General features: G+C 54.2%; 2 protein-coding genes across 3 annotated transcripts; one reads left to right on the top strand and one right to left on the bottom strand.

The window, feature by feature from the left end:
• On the bottom strand, window positions 1-25,776 carry LOC108553136 (acetylcholinesterase). 2 transcript variants are annotated; one of them, XM_017907915.1, is made up of 9 exons: window positions 25,699-25,776; window positions 10,638-10,796; window positions 7,894-8,217; window positions 7,284-7,514; window positions 6,250-6,541; window positions 5,362-5,997; window positions 5,026-5,187; window positions 4,734-4,909; window positions 1-584 (listed from the first exon to the last, which is right to left on the bottom strand). In XM_017907915.1, the coding sequence occupies exons 3-9, from the start codon at window positions 8,204-8,206 to the stop codon at window positions 403-405; spliced, it is 1,992 nt and encodes a 663-aa protein (XP_017763404.1). In that variant the 5' UTR covers window positions 8,207-8,217; window positions 10,638-10,796; window positions 25,699-25,776; the 3' UTR covers window positions 1-402. The 2 variants fall into 2 exon arrangements, with proteins under 2 accessions (XP_017763404.1, XP_017763403.1); XM_017907914.1 differs by lacking the exon at window positions 25,699-25,776 and adding an exon at window positions 23,102-23,181.
• On the top strand, window positions 24,810-26,212 carry LOC108553139 (uncharacterized). The gene is made up of 5 exons (XM_017907917.1): window positions 24,810-24,971; window positions 25,044-25,215; window positions 25,281-25,472; window positions 25,829-25,937; window positions 25,996-26,212. The coding sequence occupies exons 1-5, from the start codon at window positions 24,902-24,904 to the stop codon at window positions 26,197-26,199; spliced, it is 747 nt and encodes a 248-aa protein (XP_017763406.1). The 5' UTR covers window positions 24,810-24,901; the 3' UTR covers window positions 26,200-26,212.
• The last annotated feature ends 1,254 nt before the right edge of the window (window positions 26,213-27,466 follow it).

Raw genomic sequence — 27,466 nt, 5'->3', positions numbered from 1 at the left:
AGGAAGAAAGGGGGGAAGGAAGTGGGAGGAGAGAAAACGAAATGGAAAGGTAAAACGACACTTGTCGACGACGCGGACACGTCGGTCGAAGGAAATCTTCGAGTCCGTCGTCTAGCGCACAGTTTCTACCCGACCCCTAGCCAAGGGGGCGAGATACCGTAGTAGATCTGTCGGTCGGATTAAAATCTTTCTCACTGACGAAGAGGAGACGCGATCACCTCGGGTGTCGGGTCGATCGAGCGCCCTCCACTGCATTGATATGTGTCTGTTTCGCTTCTTGCCTCGATATCGGCGATGCTCGATATGACTCGTTAACACGCTTTAGAAGGTCGTGGATCGTTTCGCTGGTCCGTGCTCGCATCGCGTTGGTCGCGACCTTTGGCCCTCTCGACCACCGACGAGCTAGACCAAGCCCCTGGGCTCCAAGTCTCGCGGTACGTCGTTCGTACCGGTCTGAATGGCGGCCACTCTCTGGCTGAACAGGGCACCGATCAGCAGCAATCCCAACACCAGCAACCAATGTCCCCCGTCGCCGTTTACTCTCGTGCCGCTGCACGTCTCCTTCGAGGCGAGCTCCAGTTTCGCTGCAACAGAAAACGAGCAGAAAAAATCGTTTGAAATCTCTCGGGAAAAATCTGCGATAAATCCGCGATAAATCCGCGATAAATCTCGCGGTGGATCGCCGGTGCCGGCATCGGGCCGAGGGCAGATAGCGGAATCGCGTGGAAAGCGAGAGGACGCGTGCACGCGAGAGCGGGGGATTGGCGGTGCTTTGCACGATTTCCTCGCGATGCTTTGGAAAAGCGCGGAAGGGTGCTTTTCGCCGGGCTTCGGCAGGTAGAATCGGCAGATGGACGCATCCACGCACGTGTGTGTGTGTGTGTGTGTGTACAGGTGTACGCACACGTGCGCACGTTTGCGCGCACAGACGTGCCGCGGCGGCATCGATCCACTTTGCCGAGCGGCCAGTTCCACCCCCGCACCCTCGTTTACCCTGCTCGTCCGTTTCGTTCCTGGGTGCCACGATCAAAACCCCTACCTTCCGTCGAGCCAGTTGCCCCTCCGTTGCCCCGCCAGCTTTATCACTGTTTTCTTTCCGAGACGCGAGCACCGATCAAACTTCCCTCGCGTACAACCCCCGTATTTTCCTTTCCACTTTCTCTTCGACTCGCGCGAATTTTTCCCGTGCGAAAAGGCAAGACCCGGGCTCGCCAGCCGGGAATAACGTGTTCCCAGCCGCGTATACTCGATTTCCCGATCGATCGCGGGCAAACTTGCCAACTGTTGGCAGAGGAATCGCGATCCAACTCCAACTTTCCCTTCCCGACGCATCGCGTATTTTCCTTCAATTACCTCGTCGCTGTGAAATCGTCGACGGATTGCCGAATAATTGCACGATAACTTCGTCGACGAACCCTTATCGTCCCCCTTCCCCGTTCCCCGTTTCCCGTTTTCCTCCGCGTCGCGGCGATCAATCGGCGTGTTTACACACGCGACGAGTATCGCATTGTTCCCGCGATCGAGCATCCGTGTACCGGGTAATTAATCGCGATCCATCTGTCGGCCAACTCGTTGCCTCGTTGAAATGCTCGATATCCGATTTGCTCGTCGCGCGAATTTCGCTCGAGGTCTATGCCACGGCTCGTCTATGGCCCGGAAGTGGAAAATGCCCAAGGCATTGGTCGCCGCGAGGTGAAACGAGTTCGAAGAGCCAGAGAGTCGGAGGATGCGAAACGTTGCGACGAACCACGCGGTTACTCGCCTGGGTCTCTGGATGGAACGCTGTCGTTCCGTGTCCACCGGAAGCTGCGGGGGCCACGGAGGAGGTCGCGTCGTCCCTGAAGCGATTCGCGAGTTCCACCGAGAACTTTCCTCGGTAACATCCGGTATATTAACCGGAGATGGTTGCGGGGATGCGGTTGAGAAGGAAAAACCGAATTTATTCGCTCGGTTGGTCGGATTGGTCGCTTTTCTACGCATCGCGCCGATAAAAGCCTCGTTATCGTTATCGTCGCGATCGTTATCGCCGCTGCGCGTCCTCTCGTCAAAGTTTCGCTGGATAAACGGCGGGGAGGAAGTGGGGTGACAGAGGGGCGACAGAGGGGAGGGATAGGTGGGGGGATTTTGGACGAAAGTCAAAGCGATGCGGACAAGCATAAATATACTTTTACAAGGGATCGTTAACGAGAGAGATAACGGCATTATCGCGAATGTAATCGCAGCCGCGGCCTGTTTCGAGCGGATTCCAGGTTGGCGCCGTGTCAACGGCAGTTCTGCCGCATAGATTACGGGGAACGTGTCCGATGCAAGGGTGCATTTAACTCGGTGACGTCAGGGCTGCGGTAGACACCGGGACCGGTCTCACGGTTACGACAGCGTTACGCCAATGGCTCGAATTCGGATCGTTAGCGATGATGAAAATGACACCTTCGTCCGCTCCCGTACGCTCGCGTCCCCGCTTCTCGTGCCGCATGCACCGTGCACACGCCGCTCGCCTAAAAGCTCTCGGTCGATTTTATAAAGCGATAAATCCTCGTTTAGGAGTCAACGGGAACGTGACCGCGCGTCGATTAGGCGAACCGCGCGGACCGTTGCCGCGCGCGAGCTTTCCTCCGGACACCGTACGCGAAATTTCCCTCGCGGTTCGCACGCGGCTCCTCTCTCGGTGGGGTCCTCCGGGCCGGAACCAGGCAAAATACCAGCCGAGTGTATATCCGCGGTTACGCCAATGGTTTATCGTGTAAACGAGCCATTAGTGCTCGTGACAACGACACGTCCCCGTGCCGTACACCCTCTACCTTCACTGGCGTGCGGTTAACCTTTCCAAGCCCACCGACGTAATTATAAAGCAATGCCGCGACGTCGTCGTTCTATTTACAGTGCCGATGCGCCAGACCAGAGCATCGTATCTGCCGCATATGCGGACATTTTATTTAGCCGTGCAACGCCTTTCGTCTCCGCTCGTCCACCTCCGCTTGTCCCTTGCGCCGCATACTTGGTCGCTGTGCTCCTTCTTCCTATCGGACACGCGGTCCTTTGCCGACCATTTGCTAACCTACCAGCACCTTGGACTAGGTACGCGCTAGGTAAGGAAAAGGCAAGAATCTGGGGGAAAGTTTGAGAACGGCCTCGGGGCGGGGCTATCGAACCGCAGCTGATACCTACACAGGGACACGGATGGTCCCGGCAAAAGGGACGCTGCGGGGCACGATGGATATTATTTGAAAGAAAAGGGAAACAAAAACCCGGCCAGAGGCTCCGAGATGGCACCGCGGAAGCAATTTTCCGCCACGCTTTTTATTCCGCTCCTCGCCCCGTCCATCTGTCTCCCCGTCCGAATTAAACTATTCGACGACCGTTCCGTGACCGACTCGCCATCCGCGGAATAAATTCGCGGAATAAATCCGCGAAACTCGCCTCGTCGGGGATAAAGGCATCCCGGATGTTCGCTCGATCCTTCCTTGGGCCATTAGGCTAATGAAAACGAGACAGGCAAGGATTTAGACGTATCGCGGAGGAAACCTCGCGAGATGCGACGCGCGACGTTGGTGCCAATAAAAATTGGCTCGTCTCTACGGTTTCGCGACTTTTATTCCGCCAATGGTGCCCTGGCCCGCGTCGCGACGTCGTCGGGGACAAAGGAGAAACGGATTCTTTGAACGGATATCGACGGTTGGCTGGTAGCCATTTCTTCGGCGACCTAACTTCGCGGCCTAAAAACACCCTCTCGACCGATGGCCCAGGAGAGAGGTTCTCGTCGTCGAGAGACCGGAAGCTCCCGAATCGGCAGGATTTAATCGCGAAACGCCTACTTTTGCAGCATCCGCGACGGATCGAGAGAGAGGTGCCCCGAAGTGATCCGAAGAAATCTCCTGCACCATGGATTGCCGAACCAATTCCCTCTCGTGATTTATCCGAGTCTGCTTTTCGGATATCCAGAAACGCGATCCGTGGATCGGGTTGGTTCTATCCGTGACCGATAATCGAATCCGCGTTAAGGACAAGCGGGATTGCGAAGAAAGCGGATCGAGCCTGTATTTCGCGGAATGGCACGGGGCCAGAGCAGTCGCCCCCTCCGTCAGGAAACCGCGAATATCGTCTCTATTAAATTGCACTCGCCTATAATAAAGGTAATTGGGATGGAATAATTCGATCACGGAGAACCTGCCAAGAAAGCAATTTCCAATTTTCCAGTCGTACCCTTCGTCGCAGCTCGGTCGCGAGGAAAGAGGGTGGTAGCTGCTCGTTAAGAAATACGACAGTCTCCGCGTTTACTCGAGTTTCGGTCAGCACCCAGGGGGGAGGGGGAGAAAGAACGCGAATAGCAATTGTCGGAATGGCGGAAACTTTTGGGGAGAGCGGAGAGGAGATGCGAGAGGAGGAAAAGTTGGAAGGAACGTTACTTTTCCATCGGACCGAGTTTGACCAAGTTTGAGCAAGTTCGGCGCAGCTGGTCGCAGGTTCGCGCGCGCGGTTCACCTGGAAATCTTCGGGGAGATAGCCTCGACGTGTACCTCGCGGTTGCGAGAATTAATCAAAGACTTTGGGGGGGATCTCGATTTCGAATTACTACCTCGAGGTTAACGAAAGGTATTTTCCACTCAACAGGTGTCACGGAAGATAATCCGAGGGCGAACCGAGCGTAAAGTATTCGATAAACGAAAGTGTACTCTGGGAATATGGAAACGGCGAAGAAGGAGGATAACAAAAGAAAACGACGTTGTTGTACTCACAAGTGGCGGCGAGGAGTTGCGGAAGGTATTGCTTCCAGAAAGTGCACTGTCTCGCTCTAGGTCCATTGCCGATCTCCGAGCTGTTGGTGTCCAGTGTGAGGTATTCCTTTTTCGCGGCAGTGTGCGGAGGCCAGTAGGGTTGCGTCCATATCTCGGAGTCTCCGATATTCGGGTCCCTGAAGGAGGATCGGGCGATGGCGAGCGATTAGCCAGCGATAGGTAGAATAGGTAGAATAAACAGGTGGAAGAAGGGAAGGAAAGGAAAGATGGGGAAAGGAGGATGAAGACTTACCCTGTCTTGGCAAAGTTGGCCCAGTATCTCATCATTTTCTTGGACAGGTTGACCTCCTCGGTGGTGTATCCTTTGGAGGGGTCCAACGGCTCGCCGAAGATATAGCTAATTTCGTCGGCGTGCATGACCCCGGTCCATCTCGGCCACGGATTGTTCGCGGATCTAGGCAGAGTCGGGAAAGGAAAGCGGGGTGGTGAGAGAGTACAGAGGTCGGACGGAGAAAGCGAAATTTATCGTTTACTGGACACGATAGATTGGATCGGTTGGATCGAGCGGCGTCGCGGCCACTTCGCCTCTAGACTCCTGCTCTCCGATCCTATCGGACGCGAATCTCACCTGTGCTTGTAATAATACATGTAAACGGTGTTGCCGGTGTCGGCGTACCGGCCGGCAAATTCGTTCACGTTGCAAGTGAACTGATAGTCGCCGACGATTTTATCCAGGGCGTCGCGATTCACGTGGGGGTCGTCCGGATGCAGCCAGTCGGTGTATTCGTAGATAATGGCGTGCCTTCCGATCTGATTGACGTACGGATTTAGTTCGGAAACGGCGCTAACGAACTGCTCCCTGCTGACCTTTACGTCCTCGGCACCGTCGATGTGAAACAGCTCGGTGAGATAGTAAATAATAAAGTAGAAACCTTCCTCGGTGTTGGAGCCCATCATGATGTTTGCCTTCTTGAAAGACGAGGTGGCCAGCGAGCGTTGCGGCGTCTCGTCGAGGAACGCGCCGTCGATCACGGGGACGAAGGGGAACTCGCAGATGCCCAGAGTGCCCCACTCGCTCTTCACCAGTTCGATCGGATTCTTCATCAGCAAACAATCGATCACCTCTTCGATATTGTCGCGATCGTGTGGACAACCGACCGCCTCTGCCAGTCGTATGCCCCGCATGATGGACTCCTTGCGCGATATGATCGCCCAAGGTGCGGTAGGGGAGCCGGACTGCATGATGGCTTGGCTGAAGAGATGCCTGAAAGCCAGAGAGAGAGAGACACCGGTGTCACCGTTAAATCGTTGCCCGATCGTTCCGGAGATCGAAGCGGCCCTAAGTTCGAGACCACCTCCTTCGCTGTCGCGTTTTCGTGGTTATTCGCTCGTTCGCTCGAGAGGGGGTGATCTCCAACCGACTATCGCGTAGCGTCGATAGCAGTAGACATTGGTAGCGGCAAGCAAAAAGAAAAAAAGAGAAGAACGTAAAGTGACAAGGAGAAAAGGTATGCACCTTGACAGAGGCGAAAGGAGGTGCATAGAAACGGAAACGGCGCCCGCGCTCTCTCCGAACAGGGTCACGTTGTCAGGATTTCCGCCAAAGGCAGCGATATTGTCGCGGACCCACTGAAGGGCCATCATCTGATCGAACAGACCGGCGTTCCCAGGAACATCCGAGGTTCCGAAGTACAGGAAACCCAGGCTGGCGACTCGATACTGCATCGAGACTAGAATCACGTTCTCCTCGGACACCAGGGTTTTGTGATCGTAAACGTCGAGGGTCGCCGATCCGGAGTAAAAGCCACCTACAAGGATGTCGCGCGATTCCAACTCTCGAAACAAACCTCTGCTTTCCATACCACATCGCACACACGCATATGCACGCATATGCACGCATATGCACGCATAACCTAGTCCACCGACGACTAGCGTCTGCGCCTATGCACGCCATTTCTCACGCCCACACTCTTCCCACACTTTTCCGTTCCCTTCCGATCATTTATTTCCCCCGATATTCCGCTTCTTTTTCACCAACGCTTATTTCCTCTCTCCAACTCTTTCTCTCTCCGACTCTCTCTCTCTCTCTCTCTCTAATCTATCTCTCTCGGATTATCGAATGAACGCGTTTTCGCAACGACTATGGCCAGCAATCGTTGCAGTTTTGGAAGGGGCAGAGAGAGAGAGAGAGAGGTTAACGATCCTTTCTTCGTCGTTTGCGTTTTCTTCCCTCCCCCCATTCTTTTGGAAGTTTGGAGCAACGGAATGGTCGCGGCGACGTTACGACGGGATCACACCTGTTGGCCACGGCAGGATTTTCGTGTGGGCCGTGTCGCGAACGTTCCCCGACCATTCTCTCCCGATCGTCCCGACTGGCTAGAGACCCGGTGAAAAAATAGCCGTTCTAAAATAACGGCGCGCGGCAAAAATAAGCGTTTCTCGTTAAGAAGCGACCACCTGTAAAAGAACGTTGGCCCAGGCGACGGTGTGCTCTAGTTTCCACGAGCATCTCTAGTTCTAAGGACGGAACAGGTGTCAGCTGGAACTCACCACCGAATATCCATACCATAACAGCGGCATTGGTAGGCCTAGGCCGTGGCGCGACCACGTTCACGTAAAGGCAATCCTCGCTCAACGGCGTGTTCGGATTCCACATAGTCGCACCTGCGAAGTCGCCAAACACCGTGTCCAGAATCTGCACGCAGCTATTCGGCAGCGTGGTGGCGTTTAAGATCCCGAACCAACGTTGCGCCGGTCTCGGATGCCGGAACCTCAGCCGTCCTGCAACAGAGTCACCCGTCCCGTTTCTCACCCATCCACACCCATAGCTCTCCTTCTACCCGAACCGATCCACAATCACACGCATCTTTCGAGATCATCCCCTTCCTCCCCCCCTCTCTCTCTCTCTCTCTCTCTCCTCTGTTCCTCTTGATGCACGGGTCCATTGATACGCGGCTGGTTCCATCGTCCGTTTCAGAAGCGACGGATTAAAAAGGGAAGACGCGGAAGAGGAGAGAGAGAGAGAGAGAGAGAGAGAGAGAGAGAGAGAAAAATTCCGAGAATAGCTTGCCGGGAATAGGCGCCTGACTGTCTGGCTGGCGCCGGTGAAAGGTTAATTACCGAGTTTTCGAAGCCGATAGACCGTACAGGTGGAACCTACCGAGAGGTTTCTGCGCGTAAGGGATCCCGAACCAGGCGTCGACCTCCTTTCCCGTGGTGGCAGTCATGGTCTTACCCTTGACCTTGCCCTTCCTGGTCTGAACTATCAGCGGATCATCGTTCGAATTCAGGGCGGCTGGTCTAGGCAACTCCTCGCTGGCTCTGAAGCTCTTTGCGTCCTCGTACGACATGTCCGCGTGGTGTCTACTTCTGTGAGATGACATGCACCAGCAGACGTCCAGTTGCACCAGCACCGTTAAACTTAGCACCATCAGGGCCTCGAACTTGGTCAAGGAACTTCGGTTTCTTGGCATCGTGTCCTCGCCTAAAACAGCGTATCGTTCTATTCAGCGTTCCGTCAGCGCAGGATGATCAAGCGCTACCACGTACCGATGGAAACTGGAATGGATCGTTACGTTACTTTTACGTCGCGTTTTCGACAGCTTTCTCCCAACTCGGTACGCGGAATTCTCGCGGAATTCAAAGGGTCGAGCGGCGTTGACGGAGGTCGAAACCCGTTCTGTTATTACTCGCGGCTTGAAGAGAATTCCAGCTTGGAAATCGATCGCGGCTATTTTCGTCTGGGCTGTTGCTCGAAAATAGCGAGACAAAGTGGAAGGATCTAGCCGGCCCCGCTCGTATCTCCAGCACGGTGCTTCGAATTTCCTACTCGTCGAAAGGAAATATATCGCGGCGGTTCTATACGAAGGTCCGCGTTGATTGGTCATTTCCTTCTACGTGTTCCGACTGTGTGGAACGCTGGTCACGCGCGATTACACGCAGTATCGAAGTGTTACACGCGGAAGCGTTCGTGAGAGAAACTAGCGAATCAGCCGTCATCAGAAACGATAATTTATCACCGCCCGACGTGATCGCGTATCACCTGGTCCCTTTTGCCCTCGGTCCGACACCGGGAAAATCGGTGAAAAGCGATTGGAAAATGCCGCACGAATTTCTCTCCGTCGATCTCGGACCTCGATGGCCACGCTTCCACCACCGGTTTTCCCACTTGCCGCGAAATTTATTCGCGTTTCCGAGCATGCCGTACTTACCGGAAGCCGTGGTCGGGCCAAGGGAACGACGCGAAACTCGGATATGCAGCTGGCCCTCGAAGAATCGCTCGATTGCCGGTGGATGGTCGCGATACCGTGGCACTTTGCACGCTGCGATCCGGGAGAAGAAAAGAGGAAGTCGGAGCTAGGGACGCGCGTTGCCTTTCTATCGCGAGCATAGGCAGACACAGAGTCCGTGTCTATGAACGGAGCCAGTGTAAAAAGTTAGTTGTCCCCCTCGTCGCGGTGGCAGCATCGTGCAAACCCGTCGCGGGAGCGAGATATTCAGCGATTAATCGGCATACCCGAACGGTAACGATTTTCTCATTCGATTCCCGCGCCTCTGCTCGTAGCAGATTTCCCGCAAACCGATCTCTGGATAGGCGGTACGCTGGAAAATTCGCGCAGGGGCCCGGACATCGAGCTGATCAAGGTAACCACGTGGATCTAGCCGATCCATTTGGTAATTCGTAAACGGGTCTCGTGGCCGCGGGGTGGGCGGACTGGATTAATTTCCTTGCCGCCTGGTTAAACGGAATGGCGAAAAAGGCAGACGCGCGAGAATGGTAATAAGATCGGTGCGCGTGCGTTCGCGTAACGAGCAATTGCCGCGCGAGTGTGTCGGGAAATGGAGCGGCGAAATTTGTCAGGACGCCTGGAAATCGAACGGCTCGATTAAACCGACAAAATATACCGGTGCTTCCCGGTGCTTCCCGGCGCTTCCCGGCGGGGAATTCGGGCTCCGGCAGGGAGATTTCGTTTCGTTTTATTGCCAGGCCACCGGCGTTATCAGGCCGGCCAGTCGCGTTATCCGCTCGGCTTATTCGTCCAAATTACTCGCCATTCCAGGGTATACCGGCTCGTCCCTGCAGCCAAGGTTTATAATCGGCCGGGGTAATATCGACGCTATCGGTTCTCTTTGACGGCAGCGGAATAGGAGGCACGTAAATAGAGGGAGAGGGAAGGAGAGATTACTGGAATTAATGCGAGGATCAGAAAATGTTGGCGGTCGCGTGAATAAATCATGGGGGCGCACCCTCGTTTTCCGCAAAGTGGATCGTTCGATAATTAATTACGCGCGTGCCGCGTGGACAGGGCTAGAGGGAGGGAAGGAACTTGCGGTGCTTCCACTTTGCCTTCGTTTCCGAATAAATATCCCGTGTTTCTCTTCCGCGCACGCGCGTTCCCATAGTCGCGAGTAGAGTCTAAGACTCTGAGAGTCTAAGGCTCTTGGCGACCCGACGAATCGCCGATTAAACGGGATTTCCAGCTGTTCGCTTGGCTGCTTTTGCCTCCTGGGCCAATTAGTTACTTACTTCCACGGTGACCCTCCTTCTTCCCGTCCAATGCTAATCCGTTCCTTCGGCCTGGCGAACGATTTTTCGAGGCCGTAGGAAAGTCTCGGCTCTGCCGGAATCCGAGAACAAAACGGGACCCGAGTGGGAAGAGTAATCGCTTTGAAAAGGGAGAAACGAGGAGAACCAACGAGAATCGCGACTTGGTTCAATTAGGTCATTCTCATTATCCCTCTCATCGATCTCTCTGTACATTGTACCTCGGGCATCCTGTTCTCGAACAGGTACCCATTTTCTCCTCTTCCCTTTCGAGCACGCAGCCACGAAACAGCGAGTCAGAGGGGTCCGCGGATGGCGCGGATGCCGCGGAGCCCCGGTGAAGACGCAACGATACTTACGGTGTTGGAATCGATGCGGAGGTTGGAGATACTCGAGGGTGAGGCAGCGGCGAAGACGATGGCGGAGGTGGAGGAAAAGCCCTTCCTTCGATCCTGCGAGGGGCAGATCCGCTTTTCCGCCCTTCCGTCTACATTCCAAGTTCACGGATCATCGCTTGGCTGCAACAGTGCGGAGTGGAAAATTCGATTGGTCGAAGGAGGATCGGACGGGCTTCCGGCACGTGGTCTTGGAATCTTTCCGACTCCATTCGAAACGCGTGCTTCCGCTTATCCAGCCGTGATCCAGCCTCGGAGTCGGGAATTTTTCGCGAAACCGCGGTCTATGTATACCCGCGTGGCCTTTCTCGATCGCGTGGGAAGACTTTTCCGGAAAATTTGCACCGGCTGGATCGAGATTGGACGGCGGAGAAACGAGGGATGCGAGAGGGGCGTAAATAAACGAGACGCTGGAGGGAGGGAGGGAGGGAGGGCGGAATTCCGGCAGCTTTTAATAAAGCCGCGTATATCCAGTATTCGGATGGGTCGGAAATGGTTCTCGTTATGATTCTCCCTGCGGCATCTCGGCTCCGGTCCATTGGCCAGGGGTTGGCCGTAAATTCCCGGCCGGTCGACTTAGAGCGGGCAAATAGACCGGGTATACACGTACGCGGAACAATCCAGGAATTTCTAATAAGCGTACGTCCCACTTTCGAAATTCATTTCGAGGCTGCAGAGCGCGCGCGGAACATCGCCTCGCGGGAACGCGGATAACGAATTTGGATCGCATCGCCGAGATATTCTCGCGTCTTTCCGCGATTATCGTCCAACCGCTCGCCATCTTATCCCGTCTGCGCGTCCTCGCCGTCGCGCTCCTTTCAGCCGTCTCGAGAGCTCGCGTTAATATTAATCGTTTCTTCTCCGGCCAGCTTTCATTTCTTCCCGATCGAAGGGCGCTTCGACCGGAGAAGCTACCCCGACCACGGATTTATCGACTTTGCGCGTCCAATTTGCCTCGCCAAGTTTCCCTCTACCGACCAGTCCACGCCGTGGACTGATTTCCGACTTTCTCCGCTATTTTCCATCCCCGACGCGCGTGCAGAGAGCGATTTAAAGCGTTTTTAACGGGCAAACACGGGCTTTGCCGGTGCGCCGACGAAAGACCGTGGCGAGGAAAAAGCTCTTGGTCGAAAGTACCACTTTCGTCGGGAGCTGCATTTATACCGATTTATCAACGGAGATCTACGCTGTCCGAGGAAGGGAGAAAGAGACGCTGCAACCGAGGTCCCGACACGAGACGATCGTGACTTACCTGGTCGCTCTATCGATGGAAAGCTATCGCGTCCGTTGCTTTTATTCCAATGGTCGCGATAAAAGTATGAAAAGTTTCGCGTTATTGTTCGCTCGAAGGCCAACGCGAGTGGCTTTCGATAATTTCGCCGAGTTTATCGAGCAACGTTCGAACGATAGATCGATCCCGGTTTTATCTGTCCTCTTTGATCGCCACGCGAAACACGCGTTTGACATTTTTTCCGCCAGCGTGGAAGGAAAATTCCGGCGGCGTCTCCGCGCCATCTCGATGCCGCTATTTTCTCGATAGCATAGAGAGGAAGCTTTTCATCGCGGGAACAATGCTCGTAAGGAGTCTTTAAATGCGGAGAGGGCCGCCATTCCGTGTCGTCGGCCACAAAAGTGAGCACTGAAAACGCCACGAGTTCGCGGTCCACCGATTGTCCGCGACGACAATGCCGGCTTTTAAATAAAACTGCAACTCGTAATGGGAATCATTGTTCCTGCCGCGTTTATTGTTCGTCGGCCGGTTCGTCGTCGAAAAACGTTTAAACGAAACAGCTCCGTTCGACGTTCGCCTATCGGTACGAATAATTTCCCCGGAGGAAATTTCCCGCGAGCTTCCCGACCTCCGAGCATCCTCTCCTCGTCGCTTTCCCTCGTCGATTCCACTCGACCGAACCGCGTAATTAGCAGAGACACGGCTGGCGGCCGGAACGGTGTCCGGATGCGGGTAAATCGAACCGTTTTTCTCGCAGCTCGGGGGGAAAAGAGAGAGCGAAACTCGCGAGGACGAACCACCTTTCATTACCTCTGTGTCTCTCCATCGTCTCTCCGCGCTGTTCCACCGCCCATCGCGATTCCAGGGGGGCCTAGAGCGGAAATTTTCTCGCGGAATACCCGCTGCAATACTCGCTGCAATACTCGCCGCGAGTATTCTCGGCTTCTAAATTTATCTTCCAGTTACCGAGTATATTTACCGCGAATCGAGAGAAAAATTCGGATCGCGTAATTGGCTCGTTATCTTATCTCCTGATGTGCCTCGGTCCGACTCCTCGCGAGTAGAGTTGACCGATTAACATCGATCGTTGGCATGGTGCACGCCGGCGGGGAGAGAAAAGGGAGAAAAGGAGAGAGTGGCGGATGAGAAGCGCGAAAGCAAACGCGGAGGAAGACAAAGGGGTGGTTCGGGGGTCGGCGGTGACCTAGAGATGTCACTGGGTTGGCGTGCTAGCGGGCCATCCATAACCCTGATACAGGTGATACACACTCGGTTTTAGCCTGTCATAGGCTGGCATGCAACCCTGCAGATACACCGTCGCATCTACATACGAACGTTTCGTGCTCCACTTAAGCCTTCTTTCTCATCCTGCACGCCACCCGTCCGCTAAACTACCCCGAATTGGCCGGGTTCCGAATACCTCGTTCGCCGTTCGAATCGGTGATCCGATCTAATAACTACGCGCTCCCCTAAGTAAATAAACGAGACGCTGGAGGGAGGGAGGGAGGGAGGGCGGAATTCCGGCAGCTTTTAATAAAGCCGCGTATATCCAGTATTCGGATGGGTCGGAAATGGTTCTCGTTATGATTCTCCCTGCGGCATCTCGGCTCCGGTCCATTGGCCAGGGGTTGGCCGTAAATTCCCGGCCGGTCGACTTAGAGCGGGCAAATAGACCGGGTATACACGTACGCGGAACAATCCAGGAATTTCTAATAAGCGTACGTCCCACTTTCGAAATTCATTTCGAGGCTGCAGAGCGCGCGCGGAACATCGCCTCGCGGGAACGCGGATAACGAATTTGGATCGCATCGCCGAGATATTCTCGCGTCTTTCCGCGATTATCGTCCAACCGCTCGCCATCTTATCCCGTCTGCGCGTCCTCGCCGTCGCGCTCCTTTCAGCCGTCTCGAGAGCTCGCGTTAATATTAATCGTTTCTTCTCCGGCCAGCTTTCATTTCTTCCCGATCGAAGGGCGCTTCGACCGGAGAAGCTACCCCGACCACGGATTTATCGACTTTGCGCGTCCAATTTGCCTCGCCAAGTTTCCCTCTACCGACCAGTCCACGCCGTGGACTGATTTCCGACTTTCTCCGCTATTTTCCATCCCCGACGCGCGTGCAGAGAGCGATTTAAAGCGTTTTTAACGGGCAAACACGGGCTTTGCCGGTGCGCCGACGAAAGACCGTGGCGAGGAAAAAGCTCTTGGTCGAAAGTACCACTTTCGTCGGGAGCTGCATTTATACCGATTTATCAACGGAGATCTACGCTGTCCGAGGAAGGGAGAAAGAGACGCTGCAACCGAGGTCCCGACACGAGACGATCGTGACTTACCTGGTCGCTCTATCGATGGAAAGCTATCGCGTCCGTTGCTTTTATTCCAATGGTCGCGATAAAAGTATGAAAAGTTTCGCGTTATTGTTCGCTCGAAGGCCAACGCGAGTGGCTTTCGATAATTTCGCCGAGTTTATCGAGCAACGTTCGAACGATAGATCGATCCCGGTTTTATCTGTCCTCTTTGATCGCCACGCGAAACACGCGTTTGACATTTTTTCCGCCAGCGTGGAAGGAAAATTCCGGCGGCGTCTCCGCGCCATCTCGATGCCGCTATTTTCTCGATAGCATAGAGAGGAAGCTTTTCATCGCGGGAACAATGCTCGTAAGGAGTCTTTAAATGCGGAGAGGGCCGCCATTCCGTGTCGTCGGCCACAAAAGTGAGCACTGAAAACGCCACGAGTTCGCGGTCCACCGATTGTCCGCGACGACAATGCCGGCTTTTAAATAAAACTGCAACTCGTAATGGGAATCATTGTTCCTGCCGCGTTTATTGTTCGTCGGCCGGTTCGTCGTCGAAAAACGTTTAAACGAAACAGCTCCGTTCGACGTTCGCCTATCGGTACGAATAATTTCCCCGGAGGAAATTTCCCGCGAGCTTCCCGACCTCCGAGCATCCTCTCCTCGTCGCTTTCCCTCGTCGATTCCACTCGACCGAACCGCGTAATTAGCAGAGACACGGCTGGCGGCCGGAACGGTGTCCGGATGCGGGTAAATCGAACCGTTTTTCTCGCAGCTCGGGGGGAAAAGAGAGAGCGAAACTCGCGAGGACGAACCACCTTTCATTACCTCTGTGTCTCTCCATCGTCTCTCCGCGCTGTTCCACCGCCCATCGCGATTCCAGGGGGGCCTAGAGCGGAAATTTTCTCGCGGAATACCCGCTGCAATACTCGCTGCAATACTCGCCGCGAGTATTCTCGGCTTCTAAATTTATCTTCCAGTTACCGAGTATATTTACCGCGAATCGAGAGAAAAATTCGGATCGCGTAATTGGCTCGTTATCTTATCTCCTGATGTGCCTCGGTCCGACTCCTCGCGAGTAGAGTTGACCGATTAACATCGATCGTTGGCATGGTGCACGCCGGCGGGGAGAGAAAAGGGAGAAAAGGAGAGAGTGGCGGATGAGAAGCGCGAAAGCAAACGCGGAGGAAGACAAAGGGGTGGTTCGGGGGTCGGCGGTGACCTAGAGATGTCACTGGGTTGGCGTGCTAGCGGGCCATCCATAACCCTGATACAGGTGATACACACTCGGTTTTAGCCTGTCATAGGCTGGCATGCAACCCTGCAGATACACCGTCGCATCTACATACGAACGTTTCGTGCTCCACTTAAGCCTTCTTTCTCATCCTGCACGCCACCCGTCCGCTAAACTACCCCGAATTGGCCGGGTTCCGAATACCTCGTTCGCCGTTCGAATCGGTGATCCGATCTAATAACTACGCGCTCCCCTAAGCGATTAATCGTTATCCCAACGAGTAATTTCCCTTTCGTTCGGTTCCACGTCGGGGCAGTCGGGGGGAGAGGGGGGAGGGGGAGCGAGGGGTGGCCGATAAGGATCTACGGGGTCGGCGAAGATCGATGACGAGGGAGTGGCTGAAAATCGGAAATCACCGTCGGCTATGGGGATACGCGTGACGCGCGTGATAAAAGGCGTACGCCCGACGGAATTTCCCTCCCTTTTCCGCGAAAAATTCGGAAAATCGAAGAAGGTAGGGAAAAGCGGGGGTAGTTTCCAGTCGTTTTAATCCCTCGCCCGGATCCAGGCAGCGGCCTGGAATGGAAACGGTGTCGCGTCTTGGCGAATTTGTCAGCAAATTTCCGAAGCGCGGCCGATCGCGAGTCACGTACGCGCGCGGTAACGAGAAAATCGACCGTGATAAAACCCGCGACAAACAAGCCCGGGGATTAACGGTCCACTCGTTGCCTCGGAAATCCCTCGGCTGTTGGCTGCTTCGGCCCAGCTGTCCCTTTGTCTCCTGCCTCCTGTATCGGCGATTTTTCCCAGGCCGAGTGGATCTCTCGCGAGATTGCATCGATTCCCGCTTTCTAAGTCGCTTCGTAAATAGCCCGGATACTCGGCGAAAGATCCGGACGAGTTTCCAGGCGAAAACGAATTTTCGGTTATAACGCTGGCTGAAAGCGGATAATCCGCCGGGCGAAAATGGCACGCGGCGTTGATTTATTTATGAACCGGCCGGCCGGGAAAACGGGAATTGGGGAAAAATCGCGGAAAATTCGATAACGGAATTTCCCGGCTATTCGCAGCCACGCGCGTTTCGTAAATAACTCGTAACGAGGGTGTGCGCGAAAGCGGGAACATGCCGCGGTCGAGTGGAGTACGCGATATAGAGAGAGAGAGAGAGAGAGAGAGAGAGAGAGAGAGAGAGAGAGGGAGAGAGAGAGTACGAATCGTTGACCGGAGTGGACGATACGGGGAAACAAAAGGAATCGGTGGGAACAATACTCGGCAAGGTTAGCCGGCATAGGAGAGAGGAAAGGAGAGAGAGAAATAGAGGGCGGGATTCTCATCTGGCGATTGGGAGCGATTAAAGGAAAGTGGAGCGACGGAGGAAAAGGAAGTCGGGGCAGGAGCAAGCGGCGTCACGTGTCGGAATAATCGGACGGCCCGAGGCCAGGGGACTCGGTTGTTTCCCTCGCAATGCCGAGGAAATTTTCGGTCGTTGCATGAATTTGGCAGGAACAATGTATCACGTTCGGTCGGCGAGCGGGTAATAGGTAGAGGCCAGAACCGCAACGTATCTGCAGTACAAGCTACATTCGCAGCACGCTGCAACTCTGGCCCCGTGTGCGCGCACATTTATGGCTCGACGCGCGTACAAAGGCACATGGGCTGCTTTTGTCCGTGTGCGTGTGTGTGTGCACGTAGAACGCGCAGGTGAGGGTAGAAGAGCACGTGCAAACATACGCTCGCAAACACGGTCAGCGGAGAGCGGCCGAGAAGCTCTCCTGGACCTGGATAAGTTATAGCGCCACGGAGGTAACCGGTTGAATTTCCAAAGAGACAATCGCCCGCTGTCGGACGAGTCCCTGTGAGAAAATTCGAGAGAAGGATCAGGACTCGCAACGGTGATCCTTGACCCGGATATCGAGTCGACCTGTGCTCCTAGTCCGAAGCCAGTCTTTGGCAGCGAGTCGTCGAAACGAAACGATCTCCTGTCCCGAGACCTACCTAGTTTCGCTAGCCCTGGTACGCGTGGATATAAAAGACGTCTACCGAGTGCACGCCAAGCCGACCTCCAAAGTATCGCGAGTCGATATCCACGGGACATCCTCGCTGTCCTTCCGCTCGCGGAACGATCAACGGCCAACGGCCAAATCAATTTGCTCATTTGCATATTTATTCGCTGGCTCACGCGTATCGATCCCGCGTGCAGCAACGCTAACGACTTTCGCTGTTTCCCGAGGATCTGATGCACGAGCGTGTCGTAAACAACTCGCGTCTGGCCAGTTCCGTCCAGAGATCCGCCTCGGAGAAGGTACCTCGGACTCGACCTTACAACAGACGGCTCGAGATTAGCGAACCTGGCAGAGCGTCGATCGATATTTCGCGAAACAGGGTAAATAACTTTGGGTCAAGCATCCGGTATTCTAATTCCCTCTTTTTCCCCTATTTCCCTACCTCCGAGGTCCGGTGGATCCGCCTGCTCTAAACGCGATTCGAAGGTACGCGGAAATTGGCAAAGGTTTCGAGGAAAAGCGACGAACCGTGTGCCTCTTTACCGTAACTGGAACCCGATTTATAGATATGCGGGTCACGAGTAGTCTCTCCGCGACCTCTCCGCGATTATAGATTCGAGGAAGACGCCGCGAGTCGTCGTACGGCCGACGCGTGTCGCTTCTAGCCTGTTCCCGCTTGCGTCTATGGAATAATTTATTCACGCGTCGCGGCGGAAGAACGATCGCGGTGTAAACACGGCACGAAGCAACGGACCAATCGAACGTAGTTGCCCCTCGTTCACACGCGAATCGGAGGAAAAAGGAGACACAAGCACGGCGGTCTCGTGGCGATAACGCGAGCAGATCGAAAGCCGAGTGCCAGCTCGAACCAGACACCGAGACCTTTTTCACCGCGACCTCGCGGATCTAACGCTAACGGTGCCCGATAAGGATCGCGGGGACTGTACGGCTAGCTCGGGAACACGGTGGACGCTTGTGGTCCGAAATAAGCTGTCGCGAGCTCGCGTCAAAGCGAGACTCTCTTTTGGCGGATTGAAAAGCGGTGGGAACAGCGCGACTCGGATAAGTCGAGTGTTAATCGGCAGGCTGAAAGGAACGGGGACTATACACTCCTCTTCTTCTTTGGCCGAGAGCTTTCCGCTACTCGAAAGCACTCCGAGTCGGTGGCTCGCGACGTTAACGCGGTTGTAAAATATTTTTCCTTCGCCGGGGACGAGCACTCGCGAGCGATATCGAATTTCGAGAATGCCAGTAGTAGTTACTCGAGTAAAATCCGGAATGTTAATGGACACCGCGCATCCAGCTCGACCCACTTAGACCGGACTCTGCCGTGGATTTTTACGCGTAACGGCAGGTGTATTCGGCTGGTTCGGACACTCGGCCTCGTGGAGTTCGATGCAGCCTTTCGACGCGAGTTCACGGTGGCAATGCGTCGGAAACTGCTGCAGCCGCAATGCAGCTCCGGTGCAAAGAAAAATCGTTCGTGGCCGGATGCACTTGTTCCTTTTTTCTTCCTCTTTTTTTCCCTCTCTCGATACTTTCGCTTACGCTATACCGTGCGCCGCGCGCGTAACCAAGTCGCTAATTGGTAAATTTTCGGCACGCGTGGATATCGATCATCCCCCCGTGGATTTTCTTCCGGCCGGGACTCGGTTCTCTTATCGAGCAGGCAGACTCTGTCTGGCCGACGTGTAACTTCGAGTCCTTGCCGGTGCAGCAAGTCACGTGACGCTTCGGTGGTGCATAAAAAATCAGGCTGCGGGGAGTCTGTGGGAAGGCAGATCGACCCGATTAGATAGGGATCTGCGAAAGCTGACACAACGAGCGTAACGGGCAGCGGTGGAACGAATGGAGGCAAAGCTGCCAGGCCGATGGCGAGTTTAGCGTCGCGCCACTCGGATCCCTCTTCCACTTGCCCGGCTGACTCTGCAGCTTCGACTACTACTACTATTACTGCTACTACTGCTATTACTACTACGACTACTACTACGCGGGATCGCGTACTCTACGGGAAAAATTCCGATCTCTCGGATGAGACAGGGAAGGGTAAGATAGAGAAAGATTCGGTTAGCCGATGGAAAAGCGTGCAGCTTAATCTGGCAGAATGGGAATCCGGCAACGAGGCTGGTCACGCGATGTGCCAGCCGAAATGGTATAAACAGTTACGTGTCAGCTGACACAAAGCCCTAGAAAAGGGGCCGTAGATGGGGACGGAGGAAGGTGAACGTGGCGCTAGTAAGTCGTAGAGGATAGGGAAGGATAGATTAACCTGGTTAGATAAGGATCCGAGGAGAATGTGGCAGCATGATAGAGCCTCGAGGGTTAGCTGCAGGTGCCACGACGACGACGACGACGACGACGACGACTACGACGGGGTTGCCTCCCCTTCCATCCAACCGAGTCTCCGAAATCCTCCTATAGTTCCTAATATCGTGCCAGCGTTTAGATAACTTTCGTTGCTCGCCCTTTTCGCCAAATTTTTCAGTTTGCCTGCGCGAAAGAGCGCGGAAAAGGTGGCGAAATAACGGACCACCGAGGCAGAGGCAGAGGCAGAGGCAGCGTGCCTTTGTTATTCGGAATTGCAGACGCGCGCAGATTCACCGCGATTGCAGTCTCGCGCGAATAAAGGCCAACGTCCTTATCGGATCGTTGATCTCGGGCTCTTATCGATATCGAGATGTACCTCTTTCTCCTTCTTTTTTCCGCAACGTCCACGGCGTTGTTATTATTACTCGATCTCGAAGATACGTTCGTATCCGTGATTGCGTTTATCTCGCGATGTCTATCTCGTTGTCGGGATATAAAAGCGAGCGATACTCGCGGCAATTGCCGGCGAGAGGCTGACGAGATTCGAGCCAGCGATTTAGCTGCGTCTCGGGCAAGTTGGCGAGGATTAACCGAAATGGTGGAGAGAGTTAATTAGCGCGAAAACGTGACTTTGCAACTACGCGGTAACGTAATAGAGAATCGCGGGGTTGCAGCCGTTGCACCTTCCAGCGGGAAACCTTCACCCCGGCCGTTTATGCCAGCCGAGGGAATTTCGCTGCGTAGATGTTCGGCAAAGATTGCGGATGACTCGGGCGACCGAGAGCAGCCGCGAGATCGCAAAGGGAAAAAGGGGGGAAAAAGGGGGGGAAGGAAAAAGAGGGAAAAAAATATCGACTCGACCCTGTTTCCCGCGACCGCGTCTGAATTTCATCTCACTTTCAGCGACGCGTACGCGATATGTATAGGTTCTCGATCGACGCTGTCGCGACACACAGACGTTGTATTAACGGCGCATTGATTCGGTCGCGAGAAGCGAAAAATAGTCGGACAACGGGAGGAAATGCATAATTGTGGAATCGAGCGTAGTTAGGTCACGGCTCCTATTTTTAGTCCCTACTGATTGCGAGTTCAAACGAAAGCAAAGGCCACCGGCGTGTGTCCAACGTTTGCTTTACGCTCGTTGCTTCACCGTCTGCCGCCGCTTCTTTCTCTTCCTTCTCTCCAGCACACGCACGCCCATTCTCTCTCTCTCTCTCTCTCTCTGCGGAGTTTTCGACGCGACCCTTGATCCGACAAAGCTTCGGCGCGCGAAGCCACGGGGAAACGAGCTTGCACGCGCACCGAGCACGCGTCAATTTTCTTTTTGTCACGTGTATAACCTTGTCATTGTTTTCTCGACGCCCTCGACGACCGTGAGAGTGTGCTGCACTCCCTGAGAGCGCTAAATATATTATGGGTCGCGACGCGCGTGAAACCGTGCGAACCAGCCTGAAAAGAACGCAGCCGAGTGTCTTCCTCGATCAGCATCTCGCGATCGAAGAGATCTCTGATCGATCGAGGCGAGTCGTTATCGTAGCGGTAGCGGTCCAAGGTTCTCCCGATACGAATCCACTCCAAGTAGATATTGTATCTAGCCTTTGTTTTTCAAATTTCTCAAATTCCTCGACTCTTTCTGTCAAAAATAAGCAAATGTATCGCGATATCGCGCGGTCCATCGGCTCGTTGGTATATTTCCATTAACGGCGTGGCGAAATTTTTCTCCGACCAAGGGAGCGGAGCGAAATTCTCTTACGAGAGAATATAGGAATTCTTTCGAGGATCTTTATTTTCCACGGACTCGGCTATCCACGTCCCACTCCGTTGCCACCCGCTCCCTCTCTCTCTCTCTCTCTCTCTGTCTCTCTGCTGCCGTGAAAAGTGCGTGGAATATTAAAACCCGGAGCCCGCGAGAAGCTGGGAAGAAAGGGGGTGCCGTGGAGGAGGAAGAAAAACGGATAAGGACGAGCAATCTCTTTCCGCGCGAGCGATAAAGCATCTCGGGGAAGAAAATTTGGAGCCGGAACGAGGATCAAGATCAAGATCGGGGCGAAAATAGAAATGGAAAGGTAATTCGGGGGAAGGAAGGAGTCGGAAGCGAGTGGTAGAACGGCGACCTTCGACGTAGAACCGTGCAACGAGATTTACCGATTGACCTCGAACGCGAAAATCCCGTGTTCGATCTAGCGGGTGCATCGGAGGGGCTCGAGCCTATAGAAATTTATCAGCCGAAGCTGGCGGACCTACGTTGCCATTAATCCGTGTCACGTATACCTTGATATCCGTTCGTTGATCTTATCGTTGATCCGGTAGCTTTGTCGTCGTAACTCACGCGGACTAATAGGACTATTGTGGGGCAATCTATGCTTAAAATCGATCTCATCCCCCTGCCAGGCTACGCAGGCCTCGCAGGTAAGGGCGCGGATTTTTTCTCTCCTTTCGTTTCGAGGCTAGGATAAAGGAAATAATAGCCACTCGGTCTACGATAAATCCACGCTTTCGCTATTTCGATCGATCTTTGCCGCGTCTTTTTCCTTTTTTACACCTTTGCGGTTTATTCGCCGCTCCGGCCAACGAGGTAGCAGCGTGGTTCGGGGCTCGCAACCGCTCGATCAGTCGATGCCCCTAATTGAAAATCTTTCCCCTCATTCTCGCACCGAAAGTACCTCCGTCTCCTCGAAATCTCCAATTTTTACCAATTCTCCCGAATTTTCCCGAATTTTTGCAACGACGCGGCGGTCACGGAGAAAAATGAAATGGGAAGAGGAAGGCGAGTCGTCGCGACGACGGGTTCGCAGTCGAGAAATTTCGCTGGAAATTTTGCAAGGCGACAACATCAGGGCGCCACTATCACGAGAGATCGTTTTTCTCGTGTTGTCCGGAACGCTCACGAGGAAAGCGCGTATCCCGTTTGTCCGCGATGGTGGACGAAAGCACGACCGGCTGGAACGCGACGCGTCGTTGGACCGGATCCTGGGGAAACGAAACGGACAAGGACAGGTCGGAATCGCGGTGATCGAGAGCGTAGAGGTAATGGAGAAAGAGTGCGGTTCGACGCCGTGCAAGGACGAAACGTGGACGGAAATCGATCTTTTTTCGAGTACGAACGGCCGTGCACGAGTTATCGCTTCATCGGCGGCTTATCTCGCGCTATCCAGCCAACGTTTGCACGAGGGAAGGAATTTCTTCGCGATTTATTGCCAGCTTTTTCCCCCAATTTTCGCTCCAACGTAAACCCTCGTTGACCCCCTGTGCCACCTATCGAGCTCGGATCTCGCGAATCGGATGCTGCGAATTTACGCGACAATCCGCCGCGGAGGTAAATAATCCGGACGCGTAGAAACGTGCGTAATGCGAAACTTACGAATTTCCAAGAGAGTAAGCACCGTCGTAGCTTGCCCTGCGTTTGCGTCCAGCTCGGCAGCGACGACCACGACGAGAACAGCGGCTACCAGCAGCGGAAGACGAGGTTCCCCAGCCGAAACGCGCGTGCTGCTTCGGGTCAACTCTGATCGTTTCTACCGTTCGCCTCTTTTTCTCCCACGGATTCTCTCCACCCTGTCCTCTCTATCCCTCTCCCCCTCTCTCTCTCTCTCTCTCTCTCTCTCTCTCTCTCTCTCTCTTGCTTTTGCCTTCTTTCCTTCTCACGTTCTTCGATTCTTTTCGTTATCTTTGCGCTCGATGGCTCTCGGTCGACGCGAAATTTTCGAGAACACCACTCCGATTACGATTCCCGTGTATTCTGCGAGCGATCAGCCGTCAGAATCTCGAGGTTCGTGATCGGTGGCGAGGTCGCGAGCAGGATTTCGACGGCGTAAATCGCGAGGACGAGAGATATCGGAAGAACCACGCGAAGAAATAGGCCGGTTAACCGTTCAGGCCGCACTGACGAGTCGAGCCGTGGCAAGTAAGGGTGAACTGGCCTGGCATCCCCTCTCGGCTTCACCCCACTCGCTCCCGCCCCTCTCTCCTCTTCAACCCCTAGTCCCTCCCCTCTTCCTTCCGCTCCCTTCTCTCTCCCCCCGCTCGCTCCTTTATCCCGCTTTTCCTTTTTCCCCTTTTTTCCCTATTCTTTCCTTTTTTCTTTCCCTTTTTCTTTCCTTTTTTCTTTCCACGCCGAATACTCCAACGGCTACTCCACCACCGCCACCTGCACACGTTTCCCTCCTATAGCTACGCTCCTCTCTGCGCCTATCCTCTCTCTCTCTCTCTCTCTCTATCTCTCTCCAACTTTCCAAATTTTCATCCCACCGTATCGCGCCAGCGTTGTTAACGCCAGCGAAACTTTGCCCGCCGCGCGTTCGCATCCCCTTCCGGGGAAAATGCCTTTCCGGCTATGGCGGAATTTCGCAAACGCGTCTGGACAGCTGCATCCCCGACGATGGCAAAAAGAATCGACTCGCACCCAATTCCCCGAGCTCTCTATCTATCTCTCTTTCTCTCTCTCTCTCTCTCTCTCTCTCTCTCTCTCCTCTACCCTCGGCCGGTCCCGCAATGCCAGACCAGCATCTCCCGGATCCCGTTTCTCCTCGTTCCCCGACGCCTTATCCGCTCGCGATTTACTACGTATCGATAGTTTATTTGCCGGCTTACCTCCGGCCTTGCGTCCGGAACCTTCGTTCCCGTTGCTCCGATTTCAGCCTTCCAATAACCAAGTATTTACGCCATGACGATCGATACCGCGCGAATTTCATGGCCACCTAAAATAGCCTTTTCGGATTTATGGAAATTCGCGCTCCGTTCGTGTCCCGATAATTACCATCGTCGATCAGCCCGAGGATCCTGCAACGCGTCGCGATTATTCGCCAATTCCTGCCACTAGACTTTGTCTCGTCTCTCGTTATCGCGACGGAATCGTGCGTTTCGGAGCATCAGTCGTCTCTCGAACATCGACAATATCGTCGAGATTAAGCCTTGTTTTTTCGTTACTTGACATTACGAATCGAGCAAACGGTCTTCACCGATAGCTGCAATAATCGGATAAGAAATCACGCAGCTGGAGTACACGATATCGACTGGTATATAAGGAACGATCGACGATGGGATCTCGGTATTCTTGGAAGTACGCTGGACGCGTGATTTATCGATTAAACGCGAGTATCTCGTAGGATCGGATCGCGGAAGACCTCGCGTTCCTCGCCGATTTCCGTCTCTTTGCAGCAAGATGCGTCTTCTCGTCGCGGTGTTAGCCTGCGTGCTGGTCGCTTGTCAGGCACGCGTGCCCAACGTAAACGGTGAGTGTAACGCTTTCCCTCGCGAGTTACGCACAGATCGAGTCGAAAATGCTTTTTCTCTCGCGATTCAAGAGGCCAACCTGTCCGGTGGTGTGTTGGACACCAGAGGAGGTCAACTGGTCGGATTCCTCGAGAAATTTAAGGACAAGCTCAGGCGAGGAGACGACCACCTCGGCATCATTCCCGTTCTCGACCCCCTGAAACAGGATCACTTGGACGTAAACTTGGACCAGGAGGCAGTACGGTAAGCGTACGTTTCGCGTTTCGATTACACCCGAGCCAACTATCGCTTTCTTCGTGTTCGAACAGATTGCGTGGATACCTGGACAACTTGGTCGCGACCGGATTGTCCGAGTACAAAGTGAATCGTGGCGATTTCACGATAATCGGTATCAAAGCCAACGTCAGCCTGCTTTGGGAGAAAATTGACATTGCCGCCAAGTACAGCGTGAATGGAACACTCGCCGATTACATCTCCGTGTACGGGAATGGGAACCTAGCGTGAGTAAGACTTTACGTCGAGCAGCGCGAGCTGGAAAAATCCGCGTGGATCCGGCATGCTTCGTCTTTGAACTCCTCGGCGAGTCTCGCAGGTCTTCCTCGAGCGTGGACGAGTAGAACGGTAAAGCTTGGAACTGCAGCGGATCTCGAAGAGGAGCGTGTGATCCGTCGAGAACGCGTTCGCGGTCGGTTTTGCAGTTCCCTAACGTTAGTAAAGCAGTATTACCGAAACGGAGTATCAGCGGTCCCTGCCCTAGATTTCTACAGCGAGGCTAGCTGCAGCTCCACGCTCGTTTCCTCGGCGTATCGATTCCACGGGATTTCTCTATCCGCGATTCGTTTCCTTTGAACCCTAGCATCTCGATCCAAGGCCTGATGGTGTCGGTGGACCTGAAACTGTCGGTGAAGGACAAGAAATTATTCGTCTCGCAGCTGGTACTGCACGCGCGCGTGCAAAAGATGGACGTGAGTATGCCGGTGGAGCTGTAACCACGCGCGTATGCCAATTCGCGGATCTTTGCAGTGCGAGATCACGGGATTGTACAACGACGAGGAGTTGTCGGCGGTTCTGAGCAAAGCCATCGGCGAGATACTACCCGGACTGATCGACGACTACCAGAACGAGCTATCGGTAGCCGCGAGCCCGCTGGTCGCCGATCTATTGAACGACGTGTTGAAGAACATGACGATAAAGGACTTGCTGGACATGATCAGCGGTGGAAATTAGTCTCCGATATACAAGCGAGCAATAAAAAGAGAATCTTTGTCTATCCCTGCCGTTGAACCCCGTTCCAGCGATCGAGTGCCGCGTGTCTGTGAATTCGGCATGTTTCCTGCCTCGAAGCAGGCGAAAGAAAAACGTTGCAGCTTTCCGGCTGGAGCGTGGAAAATTCGCAAGGGGGCCGATAAATCCTCGGATTTTCTCGTCCGCCCATCCGATTCGCCCGCTTGCCTTTCGCGTCTAATCCTCTCGAGATACCCTAAATCCGCGAGGCACTTTTAACCGGCGCAATTAGTCGGAAATCGATGGGAAAGCGATGCAGCGAGAAAGATAAACTGCCTGGCCGGCAATGGTGTTACGGTCAATTTCGCCTCTCGTTCCCTTTATCCGCGCGATACTCCGAGCCGAGAGATTCCGGGGCAGAATTCGAAGATAAACGCGAAGACGATGAACCGAAAATACTTGGTCGAGCTTTATCGCGGAGTCGATTAAACGAAATCCCGCGAGTGACTAATCGAATCGCGCGTGTATCTGCTTTGTAAACAGTCTGGAGTATCCGAGTATCGGACGCGTATCGAAGTTTCGAACCGGAAGTGTCCGGGGAAAATGAAAAATCCGTCAGATACGAACCGTGAGAGCGAAACTCTCGAGGCAGAAGGGAGGCGTTTAGGCGAAAATTTCTTCTTCTCGCGATGCATGCACGAGCGGTGACAAGAGCAACAAGTGTCTGTTCGATGGAGCTAATTTATCGGATAACGGATTTCGGGGAGATCCGCGCTGGATCGTCTGGACTCGTGGGCAGGTGAAATCGAGCGAAGAATTCGACTGTTGGCCGTTATCGCGGCATAATTCTTCCAAGAAGCGCGATGATGTAACCGCGATTAACGCGTACAGCGTAACGAGATCGTGCGAGCGTACGATGACGCGTTTGCGAACGGGCACACGCGCGATTCGCACGGCAATAGAACGTTTGTCACCGATTATCATTTTCTCCGTTGGCTTTCTCTCTGCTCGCGCTTCGACGTATCCGAGTTCCGGTGGTGCGGGGCAGGAGAATTAAAATTCCCTCGGACGCGGCACGCGCGGAGATTTAATCGAGCGCGTGGCGTGTCGCGGCAGCGAGTCGCGAAGGGTCGAGGGAAAGCGGATAATTCGCGGGGGAAAATAGGGCGGGAAAATTGGAAAAGAAGCGGTGGGTGGGAGGGCGAAATAGGAACGGTGGAGGTTGGCGCAGCGGTGGAACAGGCGAAACACGGCTTGCTGCGAGGGACAC

This window comes from Eufriesea mexicana, unplaced genomic scaffold, assembly GCF_001483705.2.
Source record: "Eufriesea mexicana isolate 0111107269 unplaced genomic scaffold, ASM148370v2 scaffold9443, whole genome shotgun sequence".
Taxonomy (NCBI): domain Eukaryota; kingdom Metazoa; phylum Arthropoda; class Insecta; order Hymenoptera; family Apidae; genus Eufriesea; species Eufriesea mexicana.
The sequence above is the reverse complement of the archived record's forward strand: the minus strand, read 5'-3'. Positions and strand labels throughout refer to the sequence as shown.